The sequence below is a fragment of the Podarcis raffonei genome, chromosome 9 (assembly GCF_027172205.1).
Source record: "Podarcis raffonei isolate rPodRaf1 chromosome 9, rPodRaf1.pri, whole genome shotgun sequence".
NCBI classification, from domain to species: domain Eukaryota; kingdom Metazoa; phylum Chordata; class Lepidosauria; order Squamata; family Lacertidae; genus Podarcis; species Podarcis raffonei.
Window position 1 is genome coordinate 71005876 of NC_070610.1, and position 21802 is coordinate 71027677.

The 21802-nt window shown below is 43.6% G+C and overlaps 1 protein-coding gene across 9 annotated transcripts in view; it reads left to right on the top strand.

Moving 5' to 3' along the window:
- Positions 1–20128, top strand: part of RUFY3 (RUN and FYVE domain containing 3) — a 53379-nt gene extending 33251 nt beyond the window's left edge. For 4 of the 9 annotated variants that reach the window (XM_053404384.1, XM_053404385.1, XM_053404386.1 and 1 more), the window contains 10 exons: positions 1137–1229; positions 1980–2066; positions 2417–2584; positions 3970–4067; positions 8327–8446; positions 10062–10185; positions 11877–11956; positions 12952–12979; positions 14142–14216; positions 18531–20128. In XM_053404384.1, coding sequence (XP_053260359.1) covers positions 1137–1229; positions 1980–2066; positions 2417–2584; positions 3970–4067; positions 8327–8446; positions 10062–10185; positions 11877–11956; positions 12952–12979; positions 14142–14216; positions 18531–18674 — 1017 coding nt within the window. In that variant the 3' untranslated portion in view covers positions 18675–20128. Of the gene's footprint in view, positions 1–1136; positions 1230–1979; positions 2067–2416; positions 2585–3969; positions 4068–4885; positions 8130–8306; positions 8468–10061; positions 10186–11876; positions 11957–12951; positions 12980–14141; positions 14217–18530 lie in introns of those variants that run through there. The other 5 variants (XM_053404391.1, XM_053404392.1, XM_053404389.1 and 2 more) reach the window with 4 other exon arrangements.
- Positions 20129–21802: the final 1674 nt, after the last annotated feature.

Sequence of the window (21802 nt, forward strand, 5' to 3'; positions counted from 1 at the left end):
GCATTAAGTTAATTAGGGCTGAATGTTTGATAATTTTTCTCACATGGAGGGAATACCTCTTTTGTAGTGGAGCATGAGGCAGATATAAAGGTAAAGGTAAAGGACCCCTGACAGTTAAGTCCAGTCGTGAACGACTCTGGGGTTGCGACGCTCATCTCACTTCACTGGCTAAGGGAGCCGACATTTGTCCGCAGACAGTTTTTCCGGGTCATGTGGCCAGCATGACTAAGCCACTTCTGGTGAACCAGAGCAGCGCATGGAAACACTGTTTACCTTTCCGCACGAGCAGTACCTATTTATCTACTTGCACTTTGACATGCTTTCCAACTGCTAGGTTGGCAGGAGCTGGGACTGATCAACGGGAGCTCACCCCGTCGCGGGGATTCGAACCACCAAACTTCCGATCGGCAAGCCCTAGGCTCAGTGGTTTAGACCACAGCGCCACCCACGTCCTGAGGCAGATATGGAACCCTGTAAAAATGAAAACAGGCATTTTGCTTCAAAACTCCTGTGTGTATGCAAATTGTATGCATATTTTAGCAAGTTAATGCAGGATGGCTGACCAGCTAAAACCCCAGTCCTATTTGTATTTACTCAGAAGTAATTCTCAAACATTATACTCGTAAGTGATACAAACCAAACAAATAACATTATGGCCTGGAGATGTCAGGTAAAGGACTATTTTGGTACAAGACTTGGCAGACACCTACCCCAAGGAAAGCATATGCTGGTAAGGACAGGAATCATGAACATGGAATGGTAGGTTAGAGGAAGCAGGACTATGAAGTTGTGGGCAGAGTGGTCCAAAAGGCCTGATCAGGGAGTCCAGCACAGGTTTAGGGAACATGAAAGTCTGGGTAGCTTTGGTTCTTCTTTGGTCTTGGTTTGAGGCCATTAAGAACTGTCAGGACCAGAGGTTGCTACACCTTTCTTGAGCAACCCGTCACAGCCATCTTCTACTGGCCAACTTTTGTATGTCTAAGATTTCTCATGATTTGTCTTGGCATTAAGCAATAGGAGTTCCGCAGTTTCCCTAGTCCAAGTTCATTTTAACTCTTGACCAAGAAAGCATCTGTAGAAGTCACAAAAAGTGTTGTTTTTTTCACTTGTTGCATTGTTCTCATTGACACACACAGCTTGCTGTTGCGAACAACAGAATAATAACACTGCAAGAGGATATGGAGCGAGTCAAAGAAGAAAGTTCATATATTTTGGAATCCAACAGAAAGGTCAGTTGTGAGAGTGTGTTTGTGTGTGTCTAGCAACTGCAGGTAGATCATGTCCCACTGCGTCACTGCCATGGAGTTGCCTGTACGCAGTGCAACCTACTTTTCTAGGACCTGAAGGCATTTTACTGCAAAGCACCTTATTTCTCCTGTTCTCTGCCTCTGTTATACTGTTATCTGTCCGGTATGTGTTTTGACATGCCAAATTATAGAGCTCCCCTTGGAGAACTTGGGTTGCAGAAGGATCCTCGTGCTGTCACTTGCTTGCATTAAAATCTGAATGTACGCTATCCATCAAAAACACACACTGATGTTTAAATAATTAGTGTGGCCTTAGGTATCATAGTAGCTACACAGATAAATTAACAAAGAAGAAGAGGAAGAAGAGTTTGGATTTGATATCCTGCTTTATCACTACCCGAAGGAGTCTCAAAGCGGCTAACATTCTCCTTTCCCTTCCTCCCCCACAACAAACACTCTGTGAGGTGAGTGGGGCTGAGAGACTTTGGAGAAGTGTGACTAGCCCAAGGTCACCCAGCAGCTGCATGTGGAGGAGTGGGGAAGTGAACCCGGTTCACCAGATTACGACTCTATAGCTCTTAACAACTACACCACACTGCTCTCCAAAGATGATGTTTTTGCATGAACTTAGCCAAAAGAGAAAAATCAGAAGTTACATCATTTAATCATTGTGATATTTGTTGAGTACCAAAAACACAACAACAAACCCCCATTGCTTTTCTGATTTAACAGCAGGTACCCAAGCAAGACAGAACTGCAGATGGACATGCCCTTAGTGAAGCACGGAAACACTTAAAGGAAGAAACACAGCTGCGGCTGGTAGGTGGCACAACTCAATGCTCAGGTCTAAGAGACTGTTACAAGCCCTGGATCTCATGCTGTACTGACATTTTCCCATATTAATGGAGAAGCAGCATTCATTGTAAGCTGGATTCTGCTTAATCAGATGTGAGAAACATCACTTTGATAAAGTAGGGTGGAGCCTACAAAGGCTCATCTCACCATAAATTCAGTAGCATTCAATGGGCTAAACTAGCACTGCTGCTCTTCTGGATTTGTATAGAAAATTCACCTTTCATTTTCTGTGCTGGAGGAATGGACAGTGTGGGTAGATTTTTCATATTCCAGATTCCATATGCTGTAAATGTATGTGTGTGTGTGTGATTTAGGATGTGGAAAAAGAGCTTGAGGTGCAGATTGGAATGAGACAAGAGATGGAACTGGCCATGAAGATGCTGGAAAAAGATGTCTGTGAGAAGCAAGATGCACTGGTGGCACTCAGGCAGCAGCTTGATGATCTCAGGGCCCTAAAACTCGAACTTTCCTTCAAGCTGCAGGTAAGCAAGCAAGACCAGGTTGGCTGCTAGGTAATGACTCACTCCTCTTAGCTTTATGGTGGAAAATATGCAGGGTTTGGATATGAGACACCAAGGTTCAAATGCTTGGTCAGCCTGAAGTTCAAGAAGAGGACCCTCGGCATTCTCAACCTCACTTGGCTTGCATGATTAAATGTTATTACCTCCCCTAAACTCTTGCAGCATTGTAGGCATAAGAAAGAAACATAGTGCTATAGTGTAGGACAGCAGTCATCTTGGGCCCTGCTCTGTAGGGTAATTTAAGTGTGTTTCTCTGTGAAAGGACACTTAACATCATCTCTGTCCTGCACTGTGCTCCTTTTACAATTTCTCCACATGGAACTATCTGGGCTGGAGCAGATATCACAACAGCTGCACCTTACCTCTGAGTAAGAGGTTGGGAAAGGGCTGGGCGGATTTGCGCTCTTTCCTCTGTCTGTCTCTCTCTCTCTCTCTCTCTCTCTCTTACCCCCCCCCCCATCTCTCTTGCTAATTTTTCCCTGCCATGGTTCAGTGTTGCACATGGAGTGCTTATAACTCAGCATTTGAATTCAGGGCCTGTTGCTTCTCCCTATTTGGTTAATCATAGTTATAGTAATACCATTTAGTCTTGCACAAGCTTCACGTAGATAAGATCAAAAGCCTTGAAGTAAACCTTGTGTCGAGAATCTTAAAGCCTTCGAATTTAACTTACTGTATTTTAGCCGTAAACAATAATTCTAATGTTCAAAGTGTATTTAGAATAATGTGAATTATTTACATTATGTTTACATTATTTACAATAATGTTTGGTCCCAGCTCCTGCCCACCTAGCAGTTCGAAAGCACGTCAAAGTGCAAGTAGATAAATAGGTACCTCTCCGGCGGGAAAGTAAATGGCGTGTCCGTGCGTTGCTCTGATTTCACCAGAATCAGCTTAGTCATGCTGGCCACATGACCTGGAAGCTGTCTGTGGACAAATGCCGGCTCCCTCGGCCAGTAAAGCGAGATGAGCGCTGCAACCCCAGAGTCGTTCGCGACTGGACTTAACTGTCAGGGGTACCTTTACCTTTACGCCACTTCAGCACAGCTTTGTGAAGCTGGTCGTTGCAATTCCAATTCTGTAGTGAGGCACTGTGGCCAGGAGTGTAATTTGGCAAAGACCATGCACTCAGCCTATTCTTGAAACAGGACTTGAACTTGTGTCTCCCTTTTTTTGTCCTCTGGGCTTTCCAGGTCTTCATTTTAAAATCACTGCAACTATTCAGTGTTTGTGCATCTTTCTCTCAGTTTGGTACTTCAGCATCAACAATACTCAGTCAACAGCAAGATGCAGGTGACTGCTGCATAAATAAATAAGGATGGTGTTGTGACTTTTTGCCTTCCTAGAGTTCTGACCTGGGAGTGAAACAGAAGAGTGAACTAAACAGCCGCTTGGAGGAGAAGACAAATCAGATGGCTGCTACCATTAAACAGCTCGAACAAAGGTAAGATTGAAACTTGCTTAGTAAGCAAAACACAAAGCTGGCCTTCAGTTGAGTGTTTTTTTTTTCAAGATACTCTTAATGTACGTATTTTTAGGATATTTGAAAATAGAGGTTAAGCATTTTCAACATGGTGCACTACAAAGCATTACCCTGAAGAAGCAGACACAAGTAATTTCCTCCATCTCCTCTGCGTATAGTGAGAAGTTAGTTAAAGTGGGCTGATTATCCAATACGTAACCTGGAAAAAGGAATTTGGCCTAGTGAGGACTGCATGGCAGTCATGGATATGGCCACATCACACAAACATGCTCTTTTTCTCTCTCACACATACATACACAAGATACAAAGCTACTCCTCCTTCAAATGATTGATCTGATGACTGGGGAGGGGGTGATTTGCATTCCCATCAGGTTGCTGGACTTGGAAGAAAGGTTTAAACCATGCCTACTTTCATCCCTCCCCCCTTTTTTTACCGCTGCTGCCAAAATTGAGGGGTTCTTGATGAGACCAGAGAACTTGTTTGGAAGGGCCACCCCAAACCAGGGTGTCGCTGCCCCTGTTTGAACGCTGAACCTTGCAAATACACCAGATTTAGCCATGCTGAAATATCTATCGCTATATCCACTGCTGTTAGTGAATGGAAATCAAGACCGGTTTCTTAACACATACATAGTTGTTGTTTGTATTTTCAAGAAAAGCATTGACATTGAACTATATTGTCAGATACCTGTTAAATTAACTGGTGTTTTCTTCTGCTGTCGATTTCCTCCTCTTCTCTCCCTCCATTTCCCCCTTATCATCTCCTTATCATCATATAGCGAAAAGGATTTGGTGAAACAGGCAAAAACCTTAAATAGTGCAGCAAACAAACTGATTCAGAAGCCCCATTAGGCATTTTTTTTGCAGCTGGTCGCCTCACAACTCTTGACATCTCAGCTCAGTTATGAGGGGAAAGCAAAAAGAGATTGAGAATTTAGATGTCAGACTTAAATGTTGTCACCTAAAGTTGACTTGGAATTTGGTGGATTTCTTTTTCTTTCTTTTTTTTAAGCATCTGTTTTGTTTGGAAATAGAAAAGGTAGCCTATAATCTTCTTTCCCTTAGTTATTTGTTGCTTAAACTTTACTAAACTACAAATGATTTGACCAGAACCTACTCCATAAAATCATAAGTAAAAACAGATTTGTGGGTCTGTACATACAATTGATACCAAGTGTATACAGCACAAGCTTTTTACTCTTGACAGGATATTGGAAAAGTGTGAAGCTTTCCCCCTGAAAATTCTCAGATTCGCGGGAAGCTGAGGTAGTTCCCTCTGTTTCCCTGTTGTGAAGTGTATGAAGAAAATACACACATGGAAGTTAAAGCAGTTGGGTGCCTGCTGCAAGCCATTAACGTTTAGCTTTTCTGTCCCATTTGATCTCAAGACCAGGACAAGTTCACGTCGAAAGAACTTTCCATTAGAAGGGCCTAGTCCTTGTTTACCAAAGGCTTGTCTGCATTGCACGTTTCCCACCCCCACCCCAACTGTGCATTTATCACCAATTTATGTAGACGGAAAGTGGGTCTGATATGCACAGTGTGCTCAGCACACAACTCAAAGGATGCACCAGTTCACAGATATTGTGCGTCCAACCACCCCAGCTGAAACGGGGCGAGATTACACTGTTTTGCTTTATAGCAGAACAAAATGTGTTTCTGCTTGGACTTGCTCTTTTCACCTTTTCTCAATTGCATTTAGATACAATTGTCTTGTTCGGCGTCTTTTCCCACCTGCCCATTCCAACGATCCCACAACCCCATTATTTTGATATAATCCACTGTACAGGGACGTAAGGGAATATCCAGAGGAGGGCAGTAATAATACAAAACAGATAATGCAAACCAAAATTGTAACAAACTGTAACCAGAATATTTTGCAGTGCAAGGACGCACTAAGACAATGCGCCAATGCCAGCCCTTTTGCATTAGAGAAAGACATATTCATTCAACCCCCTCCAGTGACATGGATGCAACGCCTAGTCACTAGCTATATTTTAAAATGGAAAGCCCTTTTTGTTTCTGCATTGCCTTCTACCTCTGCCTTCATTTCCCTAAAAAATAAACAGTGGTTCTCTTTTCTAGAAGGACTCTCATAATAGGTGTGTGTTATCTTCTCTTCCTCTTTTAGGAAAGATGGAATAATGTATTTTGCAGAACAGTTCATTATGGTTCTTACCTTGTTTAAGAGGATGAATGGAACTGGTAGTGTTTTACTGCTGGTCAGTCATTGACTCAGAGTAGTTACAACATACGATAACTAGATCGTTATTGCTTAAAGTTGCCTTTTGATCTTGTTAACTTTTGATTCTAAGTGTTTGGTTCAAACAGGGGACTTAGCAAAAGACCGACTAAAACCTAGAAAGCATAGGAAAACACCTTGCTGGAGCTCAAAATAACATTATTTTTTTGTTTTGGGATTAAATTAGGGGTCTTTCTTGTGACTGCAAGAGTTCACTGTGCTAGTCCCTAAACAGCCTTTAGTGTGTAGGGAGTCATTATCAATACTCTTCCAGCTGTCCAAATTAGTTTTATAGTTTTAAATAGTCTGTTGTTCTTTTTTAAGTTCCCTCCCTTGGAAATCTCCTGTTTTGTGTTCAAGCAAAATGGGGAAAATTGACTTTTTAAAAGACGGGGGAGGGGAATAATTGGCTGATTTTAGAATCTAGGGGGCTGAATCTTACTCTTGTATTCCTTGTAAAACTGGCAGAGCAGCAGGTGTTTTGCTCTTTTCCTTTAAAGTAAGAATCCTTAAGAATTACACTTTGGTGTGGCATGTTTGTAATTGTACCCAGTTAATTTGGAGCAATGTCTATTTAGGCACCAATTTAAATTCCATCCTAAAGTAAACATGTTTCATTAAAATATCCAATTTGGTGGCGAGGATTATTACAATGCCACACCCCTCTTGTAGCTAGGATTTACCTTTCACATGAGCAAAAGACACTTGGCTGGCTTCACATAGGCTGCGCTATGATTATCATGCTTAGAGAGGGCAAGGGAACAAATACACAGCTTCCGAATTCTAGCCCATAATTCCTTCTGTTTAAAATGTCCTTTGAAGTGATGCTTCAGAGTCATACCTGGTTCCTGCTAGTTGGCTGTAGGATGCCTTAGTTTGAGTGAGAACAGAGGATGGTAGCTTAGAATAATGGTTGGAAGCGGAAGCTGTCGCCATCTTAGGCCTTCAGAGAATGGTCTGGTGGACTTAGTTCTGGTTAAGGAAGAGAAAATGTTATTTTGCTGATTGATCTTGACGGTGATTTGCTAATGAGTCAGTCCCCTCTGTCCCTCTCTTCTCCACACTGTTGGCTTGAATTGCTGTGCTTCTGCCAGCCACTCACCAAGAAAGGGTCAGGATGTCGAACTGGGCACATGATACAGTTCTTCATACTGTTGAGAGTTTGTGACAGTGGGATTCTTTCAAGGAAGTGATGCCCCCTCAGCATCCTGAGCTGGTAAATGGAGGACTGTGCCATATGCCTGATTAAATCACGTTTGAGTCTGTTTGAAGATGGTATTTCAGAGGTGGACGGGAATATGTGATAGCTCCATAATTTTTGCTGAGTGACTGCCTCTATTTGTCCACCCTACAGTTAGGCCACTGTGCTGAGTGTATGCCACATAGCTGGTGAAAACATGCAGTCTGAAATCAGCCCCTCTGTTGTGAAAGTGCATTTCTCTCCCTGCCCCCCCCAATTGCAGTGATGCCTCAAGTAGATTGGGAAGCCTAAATACTTGTCCACGACTTTGTATCCACTCTGGATCCATGTGTGTTTAACCTGATGTAACAGTTGTGGAAGAGACCAGACAAATGCACTAATTTCTTAATATAGTAGGTAACCCATGATGCAAGTTCCAATTACTTGTATAAAGCTGCAATGTAACGTAAATTTAAAAGAAATGACTTACAAATACTGTGTAATTGAGATTTGCTTTGACTATGGATAAAAGTGATGTTTTATGTTTATCATCTAATGACTGTAAACTGTAGTTATAGAATAAAAAAAATTGAAAATAGAAGTTTCTTCTGCCTGGTTCACCTCCATTTTGATTTTTCTTTAGATTTCTTTTGGTTCCCCCTCTCACTTCCTGTTCCCATACGTTTCCTCTCATCTTTCATTGGGCTCAGTTTTTTCTTTAATTTATTGTTTAACCTCAGTCTTCCTCCCCACCATGGCTTTTGTTTTTTATCACAAGTTCATGTGGCTCAAATCCAGATTGCAACATGCAGAGAAGGCGCGTCAGTCCCTGGAGGAAGACAATCGGCTCTTCAAGCAGGAGTTTGGGGATAAGATCAACAGCCTTCAGATGGAGGTGGAACAGCTCACCAAGCAGCGGTGAACAGAACTGATTTATTTGTGTGTGATTTTATTGAGCAGCCTTTTTCCAGCTCTGCTGGAACATTTTGCATGTTCTGCGCATTTTGCAGGATTCCTCACAGGTTGTCATAGCAAGCCTCTCCAAAACAAGGGTGACATTTTGAAATTTCCAAACTCTTAAGTTCTTGTTTGTGTAAGTCCACATACATCTTTCAGTAGAACCGTAGAGCTGTAGAGTTGGAAGGGAAAACTAGGATCGTCTCGTCCCACCCCTGCAATGCAGGAATCTTTTGCCCAACGTGGGGCTCAAACCCACAGCCCTGAGATTAAGAGTCTCATGCTCTGCCAACTGAGCTATCTCAAAGCTTAAGGCTGAAGAAGAGCTTCTTCCCATTTGTGTAGCCAGCCAATGTAAGTCAGTACAGACGGACCTCGGAAGTCGAACGGAATCCATTCTGGAAGCCCTTTCGACTTCCGAAAGGTTCGGAAACCAAGGTGCAGCTTCCGATTGGTTCCCGATTGCACAGGCATGCCAGAAACAATAGCAGAAGCCATACCGGTTGTTGAGCTTCCAAGAAAAGAAAAGAAAACCGGAACACTTCCGGTTTTTGATCGTTTGGGAGCCGGAATGTTCGACTCCCAAGGGATTTGGGAGCCGAGGTATGACTGTAAGTCCTATGGCTTTTAAGAGTTGTCTCCTCCATCTTCAGCAGCGGCTTGTGTGCTGTGTGCCTAGAGATTTGCCTGGATTCTCACCCATGTGTGCAAATCTGTGGGCCACTTTAGAAGAACCACAAGTGAATGTATTAAATGATGCGCACACAAGCGGGCATACTCATTCACCATGCCTTATGTTCTTGGCCTTTGCGATACTCGTGCACAGCTAATATTGATCCTCTACCTGCTCATGCAGGAGACATGAGAAATCATAAGCTGTGCATAGAACCTGCAAGTCTCCATGCAGGGGAAGTGCTGTTGATGCACACTGTTCCTGTGTGCAGTGGTGAATCATGGCTCACGTGCCTCTGGGTTTACCCATGTCTTTCTGTGTTCACATTGAGTACATAATGATGTATTCTGTCATGGATGCCTTAGTTGAGATTCTTGCATTGCAAGGCGTTGGACCAGATGACCCCCGGAACCTCTACAATTCTATGATTCTATGTGCTCTGGCGAAAATGAAATGAAATTGGTCAATGCAGGAACATAGGAAGTTGTTTTATACTGAGTCCGACCATTGGGCCATCTGACTTAGCGTTGTCTTCAGTGGCTGTCTAGGGCTTCAGGCAGGAGCCATTTCCAGCCCCACTTAGAGATGGTGGGGATTGAATCTGGGACCTTTTGCATGCAAACCTGATGCCACGCTGCTTAGCTGGGTACCAGCAAGGCTAGCAGAGTCAGAGGAGGGCAAGGCATTTACATGCCTAAGGGAGGGGTTACAAAGTTTGGCATTGGGATGGGCCAAGGGTGCGACTCGGATGCGATGCCGTTTTCTTCAGAGGGGTCGTTTTTGAAATTCTCAATCTGGAGCATAAAAAATAGGAAACCTTTCCTTCTTTCAGTGGCCTTTTTTATCGGGTCAGTAAATGACAGCTTGTCCTTAACACACTTTCTCTCCACGCTGCTACTTCAGGGGCCAGCTGGAACTGGAACTGAAACGGGAGCGAGAGCGATGGTCACATTTCCACCCTGGAATTCAAGAGAACAGAAGCTTGCATAGCCAAAGCAAAGGATTCCAGAAGGCCGGATTTAAAACAGTAATGTTCTTCTTCTGCTTCTTGGTGCTTAACAGTAGCTTTAATTCAGTTACTCTTTTTAACCTGTTAGGATTCTTCTTATTTTACTGTTGCTGTTGTTGAGGTTTGTGTTCCCTGTTGGTCACAGTGAAGCATAAGTATACTGTAACAGCTTGAGGTGATTCAAAGCTGGTGAATTTCCTGTATGGACATTGCTAGGTTATTTAAAAGGGCACAGACCCAGAGCACAAACATGCATTAGCTAATTTGTAGGTCTAAATGTAAATTTAGGACTTTGAGTATACTTATTTGTTTACTTATAAGCTCTTTATATACCGCCCTTAAAAATTAAAAAATCAGGGTGGTGTACAGCAATATACAACATTAAAGGAATATTAAAAGCAGTAGAGAAAAAGAATTACCATTACTGGCTGCTCAAGAATATTTTAAACAACTATATCGAGAGATGTCTTTAAGTCAAAAGTGAGGGTGCCAGAAAAGTGTCCCACAGCATGGGACCTGCAACGTTTAATGCCTGACTTCCTGTTGATTAAGATGGTGAGTGGCTAGGGTCTCACTAGCACCGTGGCAAGTAGTGTGGGTTTTTTTAAGTTAAAAAAACAGACGGGGGGAAGGGGCAGGTGACCTGGAGGTTGGCCCCTGAACTGCTGCTGATAAAATTCCCCTGTGCACGTGCAAATTGCATGTAGAAAAAAGTAAAAAAGGTAAAAGCAGCCTGCAAATCATCCATCGATCCTCATGTGTGACGATAGGTGCCTGTTTTGTTGCATGCATAAGAGTAGCTGCTGCTTTTCTGCATTTGTGCTTACAGCAAAAAAAAGAAAAGAAAGAAGAGAGGTATATGCGGGTGTACAATTGTTGTGTGCATGCCCCTGCCTCCTGGCCGGCTTTTAAGACTCTGCACTGCTTACAGAAATTTTAATATAAGCTGTTCTGTGAATTTCCAAAAATTTTAAATAAATCAAGATCAGTTCAATTCGTGAGAACTAGAGGACAGAGCCTGCTCATTAATGGCCTGTATTCTGTGAAACTCCCTCCTTTTAATTGATGTAATTTTATTTGATATGCTGTGAAGGGAGGGTGGGGTGTACTGCCTGAATCATATTTAAAAACACCACTGTTTACTTAAAAAGAGAGATTTAAATAGAAGGACATTTTATTGTAATCTTAAGTTTATCATTGTTCATCTTATTGGGAGGACTTTTTCCAGAAAGGCATAGATTTTCAGTAATAGTCTGGCAGCTGAATGGACACTAATCTGCCAAGATGGTTGGGGACCCCCTGAAACTGATTTGGGGGAGTCACAGCAAAGAAGAAAGGGATGTTGCCCATTTTAAATAAGTGTGCAAGTGATCCTTCAAATAAACTGGTCTGAAATCATTCAGGGCTTTAAAGGTTAGTACCAGCACATTAAATCAAGCCAGGAAATGAACGATAACCACACGCTTCTTCAAATATCCCGAGTAACACACACACATGGCAATTTCTGTTACCACAATTCTCGTTATTTTTTCTTAAGTGATCTCTAGTTCTTCTAGTAGTGGTATGTAGTTTCATGGTGGCCAAAAGTTTGTGGATTCTGGCCGTTCAGGAAATTAACAGCTATTGCTGAGTGGAGGGGAAATGGACACTGCAGATATTATTTCTTCTGTGTTCTTCTTTGATCCTTCAGTATCTGTTTGTTCTGACAGGATGCAGGAAGCAAACACCTGGAAGGAGAGTCTCTGTGGAGAACACCAATAAAAGAGGGGCAGACAGTTCTTCCAAGCAAGTATGGACCATATATTCAATTCATATTCTCTTTGATCATACCGGTGTTGGTGGTTATGATTCAGTGGCCAGTTTTTCAGCTAGTAAGATGACTTCTTGTAGACTCACACACGTGAAATTTTATCTGATGTTTGTGCGGGACATCCTAGCAAACAATGGCTGAATTTAGACAATTGTCATCCAGACAATTTCAATTATACTATATTTGCACACCATTTTTACCATGTGTTCCAGCTATGATAAGTACTCTAGGGAGGATAGTTAACATCCCATGATAAGTTATGCTGAAGGTGGCATATCTGGAGAGTGAGCTTTGCTGTGAGCTTACAGTTGCTTTCTTACAGGGCATTGGACGCCCAGATTCAGGATGCCAGATTCCCTCCAAATTGCTTGGCCATTGCAGTGGTTTTTAGCTTAGGGAAATTGTTGGGTCTGTTCAGGTAGCATAGATATCATAGGCAAAGGGACCCCTGACCATTAGGTCCAGTCGTGACCGACTCTGGGATTGCGCGCTCATCTCGCTCTATAGGCCGAGGGAGCCAGTGTTTGTCCGCAGACAGCTTCCGGGTCATGTGGCCAGCATGACTAAGCCGCTTCTGGCAAACCAGAGCAGCACACGGAAACACTGTTTAGTTTCCCGCCGGAGTGGTACCTATTTATCTACTTGCACTTTGACGTGCTTTCGAACTGCTAGGTTGGCAGGAGCAGGGCCCGAGCAACGGGAGCTCACCCCGTCACGGGGATTCAAACCGCCGACCTTCTGATCGGCAAGTCCTAGGCTCTGCGGTTTAACCCACAGCGCTACCCGCGTCCCATAGAGGCTTGGTATGAGGCACGGACAACCAACCCTACTTTATGCTTGGAGCATCTAAGTATTATGAATGTGTGTGACCACATTACCATTATGACAAATCAGAACAAACTTAATAGCCAGCTTGCATTAGTTAAGATGTGGATGAAATAACATTCAAAGTTAATGTCTTATTTCTCTTCCAGGGCACCTCCTATCTTGCAAGAGGAGCATGTAAGTCATCTGTGTTGCTTATTTTAGAATAGTCAATAGCCAAGAGCCTTTAATATGCGGGAAAATATTTAAAATGATGAATTGCTAAAGAGGCTGAGTAGCTTGAGTGGTGTGCAGATGGTTTTGGGATGCTGACATGTAATTTTGTCTTTGACTTACTTGTCAAAAATCAAGAAGTTGGTTTTAGAATGTTGGCTTGTAGATTTGAAGTTTTACTTTTGTTTTTGTAAATTTCCAAATATTTGTGTATATATATATTGAGCATTAAGTGAAATGTTAAAATGTTGTATTCTGGACCCCTGCCTGTTGTAAGCATGTTATCCTCCAATGAGAACAGAAGCGGTGTTAGAAAATTATTTTGATAAACCATAAAATTAATGAAGAAACTCCAGTCTGTGCAAAATTCCTTTTGTTGGAACTTTTGGCCCTGGTGTCCAAGCTTATATTTGTATTATTTGTAGCCCATCCATCTGACTGGGTTGCCCCAGCCACCCAGAGCAGTACTGAATTTAGTTTTGTAGTAAGTAGTCTGGGAATTGCCAGCTTAAAGGGACTGAGCCTGAATTCTATGTATTTCAACATGGGGGATAATACTGACTTACCTTATAGGATTGTTGATAAGGATTACACAACTAGCCAATGCGTATGAAGTGCTTGACCACTTCAGAGTACTATACAAATATTACTATAAAATGGTAAATTCAAATGAGTTCTGCTTCAATGTTCAAAGCGCACAAACTCAGAAAGGGAAGTAGTGAATTTGGAGCCTACTCAGCTCATCTGAGATTTAAGTCCGAGTGGGAGGGCTTCAGCAAATTATAAGCAAAACATTCACGAGACAGTGTGGTGTAGTGGTTAAGAGCGGTAGTCTCGTAATCTGGTGAACCGGGTTCGCGTCTCCGCTCCTCCACCTGCAGCTGCTGGGTGACCTTGGGCCAGTCACACTTCTTTGAAGTCTCTCAGCCCCACTCACCTAACAGAGTGTTTGTTGTGGGGGAGGAAGAGAAAGGAGAATGTTAGCCGCTTTGAGACTCCTTAAAGGGAGTGAAAGGCGGGATATCAAATCCAAACTCTTCTTCTTCTTCTTCTACATCAAAAGGCTAGCAAAAAAAAAAAAGCCTAACTGTATGTTTAAATGATAACACGTTTTCCAATTATTTAGGAGCAGCCCCTTGGACCTGGCAAATTAGAGTTGTGCCAGCTGTGTCAAGAAGAAAACACACAGAGCAAAAGAAAGGTAAAATTAAACAGAGTGGCTCACTTGCTTAACTTGGGGAAAGCATCTTCTGCCCCGGTAGTGTACTTGACAGCCTTTTGTAGGAATAACAGATGCAAACTTTTTGACCACTCTCATGACCTGCTTTATGGGGGTTGTGTGTGCAGCAATGAGAGGAAGTTGTTGGTCTCTTTAAATTTGAAGGTTCATTATTTGAGGATCTCTCCCTCATTACAGTCGATCAGGTATATGAAGACGAGCAGCAAAGGCAGTCTTCAGGGAATGTGCAGGCGACCTTGGAACGGACAGCTCATGGAAGAACCCCGACCAGACCTAAGAGGAGGCGTGTAGTGGTGATAGGGGATTCCCTACTGAGGGGAACAGAAGCAGTGATCTGTGGGCCTGACAAGATGTCTCGGGAAGTGTGCTGTCTCCCCGGGGCTAAGATCCAAGATGTAACTGAACGACTGCAAGGAATCATAAAACCCACTGACAAATACCCCTTCCTCTTGGTTCATGTGGGAACCAATGACACTGCAAGCAATAGCCTCCAGAAGATCAAAAGAGATTACGAGGCTCTGGGCAGGAAATTGAAGCAATTAAGTGCACAAATTGTCATCTCATCTGTCCTCCCAGTTGAACGACGTGGCCCAGGGAGAGAGGGAAAAATAGTGGAAGTGAACAACTGGCTTCGCAAATGGTGTAAACAGGAACGGTTTGGATTCTTAGATCACGGAATGCAGTTTCTTGAAGATGGACTTCTGGCAAGCGATGGGCTGCACCTCACAACGGTTGGTAGGAATGTTTTTGCAAAAAATCTCAGAAACCTCATCAGGAGGGCTTTAAACTGACTAATGTGGGGGAGGGAGACAGTGCTCCTGAAGGTAGGAGTCTATCAATTGATGAAGATGATCATCCAAATGTCATAGACCGAATGGAGCAAACAGCACGCAGACCTAGTGGTGGGAGGAAAAAATCCTTAAATAAGAGACACGGGGGAATGATTAATGGACTTCAATGTCTGTACACTAATGCGCAAAGTATGGGAAATAAACAAGATGAGCTTGAGCTCTTGGTACAGCAAACTAAATATGACATAATAGGCATCACTGAAACCTGGTGGGATAAGTCCCACGATTGGAATGTAATAATGGAGGGATACAATCTATTTCAGAGAAACAGACCAGACAAGAAAGGAGGAGGAGTGGCGTTATATGTCAGGGATGTGTATACCTGTGAAGAGATCCAAGATTTAGAACCTCAAAGCCAAAGTGAGAGCATTTGGGTCAAAATTAAGGGAGAGAAGAATAACAGTGACCTCATTGTGGGAGTTTACTATAGATCCCCAAGCCAAACGGAGGACATAGATGATGCCTTCCTGGAACAGATGGCCAAGCATGCAAAAGGAAGGGAGATAGTAGTAATGGGGGACTTCAATTACCCGGATATTTGTTGGATGTCAAACTCAGCCAAGAGCATAAGGTCAAACAGATTCCTCACTGGCCTTGCAGACAACTTCATTGTCCAGAAAGTGGGAGAAGCTACAAGAGGAACAGCCATTTTAGATCTGGTCCTAACCAATGTTGATGACCTGGTTAGTGGGGTAGAAGTGGAAGGATCATTAGGCGCGAGTGATCATGCTCTTCTGAAGTTTACTATACAGCGGAAAGGAGCAGCCAAGCATACTAGGACTCAATTTCTCGACTTTAAGAAAGCCGACTTCATAAAACTTAGGGAAGTGCTGGGTGAGATCCCATGGACAGTAATACTAAAAGGAAAGGGAGTTCATGATGGCTGGGAGTTTGTTAAGAGGGAGATAGTAAAAGCACAACTTCAGGCAATACCAATGAGACGGAAACATGGAAGGTGCCTAAAGAAGCCAGGGTGGCTATCTAAAGAACTTTTAACTGAGTTAAGATTAAAAAAGGATGTGTACAAAAAATGGAAAAGGGGGGAAACCACCAAAGAGGAATTCAAACAAATAGCCAGCACGTGTAGACACAAAGTCAGAAAAGCTAAAGCACAGAATGAACTCAGGCTTGCTAGAGAGGTTAAAAGCAACAAAAAAGGCTTTTATGGGTATGTTCGTAGCAAAAGGAAGAACAAAGAAACAGTGGGGTCACTCAGAGGAGAAGATGGTGAAATGCAAACAGGGGACACAGAAAGGGCTGAACTCCTCAATGCCTTCTTTGCCTCAGTCTTCTCCGATAAAGAAAACAATGCCCGACCTGAAGAATTTGGAGCAAATGATTCAGCAGAGGAAACACAGCCCAGAATAACTAAGGAGATAGTACAAGAATACTTGGCTAGTCTAGATGTATTCAAGTCTCCAGGGCCAGATGAACTGCATCCAAGAGTATTAAAAGAACTGGCAGATGTGATTTCAGAACCACTGGCAGTCATCTTTGAGAATTCCTGGAGAACAGGCGAAGTCCCGGCAGACTGGAGGAGGGCAAATGTTGTCCCTATTTTCAAAAAGGGGGAAAGAGAGGACCCAAATAATTACCGCCCAGTCAGTCTGACATCAATACCAGGGAAGATTCTGGAGCAGATCATTAAGCAAACAGTCTGTGAGCACCTGGAAAGGAATGCTGTGATCACCAATAGTCAGCATGGATTTCTGAAAAATAAGTCATGTCAGACTAACCTGATCTCGTTTTTTGACAGAATTACAAGCCTGGTAGATGAAGGGAACGCAGTGGATGTAGCCTACCTTGATTTCAGCAAGGCATTTGACAAGGTGCCCCATGATATTCTTGTAAAGAAGCTGGTAAAATGCGGTCTTGACTATGCTACCACTCAGTGGATTTGTAACTGGCTGACTGACCGAACCCAAAGGGTGCTCATCAATGGTTCCTCTTCATCCTGGAGAAGAGTGACTAGTGGGGTGCCACAGGGTTCTGTCTTGGGCCCGGTCTTATTCAACATCTTTATCAACGACTTGGATGATGGACTCAAGGGCATCCTGATCAAATTTGCAGATGACACCAAACTGGGAGGGGTGGCTAACACCCCAGAGGACAGGATCACACTTCAAAACGACCTTGACAGATTAGAGAACTGGGCCAAAACAAACAAGATGAATTTTAACAGGGAGAAATGTAAAGTATTGCACTTGGGCAAAAAAAATGAGAGGCACAAATACAAGATGGGTGACACCTGGTTTGAGAGCACTACATGTGAAAAGGATCTAGGAGTCTTGGTTGACCACAAACTTGACATGAGCCAACAGTGTGACGCGGCAGCTAAAAAAGCCAATGCAATTCTGGGCTGCATCAATAGGAGTATAGCATCTAGATCAAGGGAAGTAATAGTGCCACTGTATTCTGCTCTGGTCAGACCTCACCTGGAGTACTGTGTCCAGTTCTGGGCACCACAGTTCAAGAAGGACATTGACAAACTGGAACGTGTCCAGAGGAGGGCAACCAAAATGGTCAAAGGCCTGGAAACGATGCCTTATGAGGAACGGCTAAGGGAGCTGGGCATGTTTAGCCTGGAGAAGAGGAGGTTAAGGGGTGATATGATAGCCATGTTCAAATATATAAAAGGATGTCACATAGAGGAGGGAGAAAGGTTGTTTTCTGCTGCTCCAGAGAAGCGGACACGGAGCAATGGATCCAAACTACAAGAAAGAAGATTCCACCTAAACATTAGGAAGAACTTCCTGACAGTAAGAGCTGTTCGACAGTGGAATTTGCTGCCAAGGAGTGTGGTGGAGTCTCCTTCTTTGGAGGTCTTTAAGCAGAGGCTTGACAACCATATGTCAGGAGTGCTCTGATGGTGTTTCCTGCTTGGCAGGGGGTTGGACTCGATGGCCCTTGTGGTCTCTTCCAACTCTATGATTCTATGATTCTATGATTCTATGATTGTTCCACAAGATGTGTATGTCTTTAAGGGCCAGAGCAAATAACATGACCTAGTTTTACAGCTGTGAAGCAGTATAGCAGGTGCTGTTAAGTTGTGTTAATTAAGCTGTGTCAGCAATTGGGTATAGTATATAAAGAGCAGCACCTAGCTCTCTCAGTACCCTGGTGGTTGGGTAATGCTTATTGATATATTATAATGAATGTAAAAGGAGTTTTTGTTTTTGTTATTAAAACCTAGCTAAAGTTATTTTGCATTCCTTGTAATGTGTGGTCTCCCCAGCACGCTTTCTGCAGTGCAACTAGTCTGCAAATAGTGAACAGAAGTAACTGCCCAACCTGAGCCCGAAGGACAGGACAAGCTATTAACCTGAAACAAACACAAGGCAATGTGAGATTCTCTCCTCTTGCTCCCTTCAGGAGGAAATGTACTGCTGGTTTTAACTTCCATTTGTTTTTCTCCCCTCTTCAGAACACCTGCAAGAACTGTGGTGGAGTGTTCTGTGAAGACTGTTCAGCAAACGAATTGCCCCTTCCTTCCAGCATTTACCCAGAGCGGGTCTGTAACCTGTGCCACAAGCATCTGATGCAGCAATATTCGGCAAGCCCTTCGTAGGACTCCAACGGCTATAGGCAGCGGTCCTGTCAAAGGCAGCTTATTTCTACCAGATGGAAGCTTCTGAACGCTGCAACATCTTGGAGAGTTACTCAAAAGAACACCTTTGTCTGCTTTTGCAGAATCAGAGTACGTGTTGGGGTGGGGGCTGTGAATTGACCAATCAGCCCTAACTTTTAAACCTTTAAAAGACCTGGGTGAACCACTCCTGAGTTCTAACCAGATTCTGACATGCACTGGTGTTACGGATGCTTTAGAGATGAACAAGCATTAGAAACAGGTTCTGTAAATCTTGAGATGTTTAGTTTTTGAAGACACAGAAGATATTGGTGGAGGTGTATCTAGACACTGCTCCCTGGGGGATAGCAGTGCAACCTAAGCATGGGTGCCCATAAGGATCAATAGGACTCTTCCTAGCATGGCACTCTTTTTACTTCTCTAGTGCTTGTAGGGCCCCTGTCAGCTATGCAAACTAGGCATGTGTCTTGCCTAAGCCACTTCATCCTTTATTTTCAGCCTAGGGCAAGGACACTGAGCCACTCTCAGTCTGATTTCCTAAGAGCGAGCTATGCGAATGTACTCTGCCTTGCCAGCAGACCTGTGCGATCTGCAATTTGAACCCTCACTCTGAATTACAAAACCCTCTAGAGGACTTGGTGGTGCATTCTACCCATGTTTTATAGCCTACAGAATTGCACATGTGTGTGCAAAAATGTAGCAGCTGAATAAGCTCCACAAGTCTTTGGCACTAAATTAGGTGATCTGTACAAACAAACTACAACTGATTGTCTGGCCAAAGATGAAAATACCACAAATAAGTTTATTTTTTTTGCCTGAACTTGTGTTTTATTTAGGGTTGTGCTTTATACATGCTGCTGCTTAAAAGAATGCATTGTATGTAACCAAAATATTTGAAAGAGAATGTACTGTGTCCAAAAATTATTTTGACTGCACAAAAACTCACATATGTCTGGTGGCCTCTCAACTTGGGAGTCTGTATTTTTGCAGAATACCCACAAGGACAGCAACCGATTGTAAATGACTTGACAATTTTTTTCTTTTTCAAAGCTGCTTATTCAAGCTGTAGGTGTGATTGACACAATAGGACTATGTGGGCAGTACTCCCTATTTATGTAAATGTAAATTTAAGAAGGTGTATAACGCAATACTGCTGCTTACCCATAAAACGATGGATTTTTGAAAACCTGTCAAGTGTGATATAGAATATACCTTGATCTGAAAAGATTACTCAGCAGCCGAAGTTAACTCTTACAGTGGTGGCTGCTTTCTTGAACCGTAGACCACAAAGTGTGTTGTGTGAAGAGACCTACTTGTACTGGAAATTAAATCAAAACTGCACAATGTATTTGAATCTGTACAAAACTGCTGTATGTTTTGTTTGCTATGTTTTGTTCTGTGCAGACAATCTTTACGATAAACATACTGAAGTTTTACATGGCTTATTTTATGATACGTTATATGGAGTAGAAGGGTATGTGGCTTTAAGTCATGACTGATCTGAAGTTCCAGCTATAACACTACAATTAGTTACTGAAATTTAATAGCTTAGGCTTCCCAAACAGTGGCCTTCCAGGTAGCCCAAACCACCAGCCCAAAACAGCTGGAGCATCAAGGGTTGAACAAAGCTGCTGTAGTCCTGGCTTTAGACTTCATTCTCAGGGAAGACATGGTTAACCAGTAGCACAATTACATCCTTGCAACTGTAGAGAGGAAAATATAGCTGCAAGCAAGAGGAACTGTGGAGTATGTTTGCTTAATAAGCAGTTCGCAATTTAACAGAACCACCTTTACCATCGGGGCCTTGTAAACACCCCAAGATCTCCTGCAACGGTTTTGCAAAGTTTTTTGCAGATAAAGTCGCTCAGATTTGGAAGGAGGTAGACACCACCATGGGAGCAGGGCCAGGGTGGGAGAGTGCTGGAGCTCTGTCTGGTTGAGTTGCATGGAATCAATTTCAATCCGTTACCCCCAAGGATGTGGACAGGCTGCTTGGACGTGTGAAACCAATCACCTGTCTCCTTGATCCTTGCCCATCCTGGCTTATAAAAGCTAGCCGGGAAGGGCTGGGCGATGGGCTTTGCTGGGTGGTGAATGCTTCTCTCTGTGAGGGAGCCTTCCCAGACCCGCTGAAAGAGGCGGTTATCAAACCGCTTCTTAAAAAAACATCTTTAGATGCTGCCAACTATTGCCCAGTCTCAAATCTTCCATTATTGGGCAAGGTGACTGAGCGAGTGGTTGCTGAACAACTCCAGGCACGCCTGGAAGAAGCGGACCATTTGGATCCCTTCCAGTCGGGATTCAGGCCTCATCATGGGACTGAAACTGCCTTGGTTGCGCTGGTCGATGATATCCGGTGGGCTAAGGACAAAGGTGAGAGCTGTTTCCTAGTTCTGCTGGATCTCTCAGCGGCTTTCGACACCATCAACCATAACATCCTTCTGGACCGTCTAGAGGGGCTGGGAGCTGGGGGCACTGTTATACGGTGGTTCCGCTCCTTCCTCCTGGGCCATGTTCAGAAAGTGGTGGGGGGGGGATGAGTGTTCAGACCTCTGGGCCCTCACTTGTGTGGTGCCTCAGGGTTCCGTCCTCTCCCCCATGCTTTTTAACATGTACCTGACGCCGCTGGGAGTGATCATCAGGTGGTTTGGGCTGGGTGTCCATCAATATGTGGATGATACCCAGCTCTACCTTTCTTTTAAATTGGAACCAGTGAAGGTCCTGTTGTGAGTGCCTGGAGGCTGTTGGAAGATGGATGGCAGCTAATGGATTGAGGTTGAATCCTGACAAAACAGAAGTACTGTTCTTGGGGGACAGGCTGGTGTGGAGGACTCCCTGGTCCTGAATGGGGCAACTGCCCCTGAAGGACCAGGTGCGCAGCCTGGGCGTCATTTTGGACCCACAGCTGTCCATGGAGACACAGGGCAGTTCTGTACCCAGGGCAGCTGCCCACCAGCTCCATCTGGTACGCAGGCTGAGACCCTACCTGCCCGCGGACTGTCTCGCCAGAGTGGTGCATGCTCTAGTTATCTCCCGCTTGGACTACTGCAATGCGCTCTACGTGGGACTACCTTTGAAGGTGACCTGGAAACTACAACTAATCCAGAATG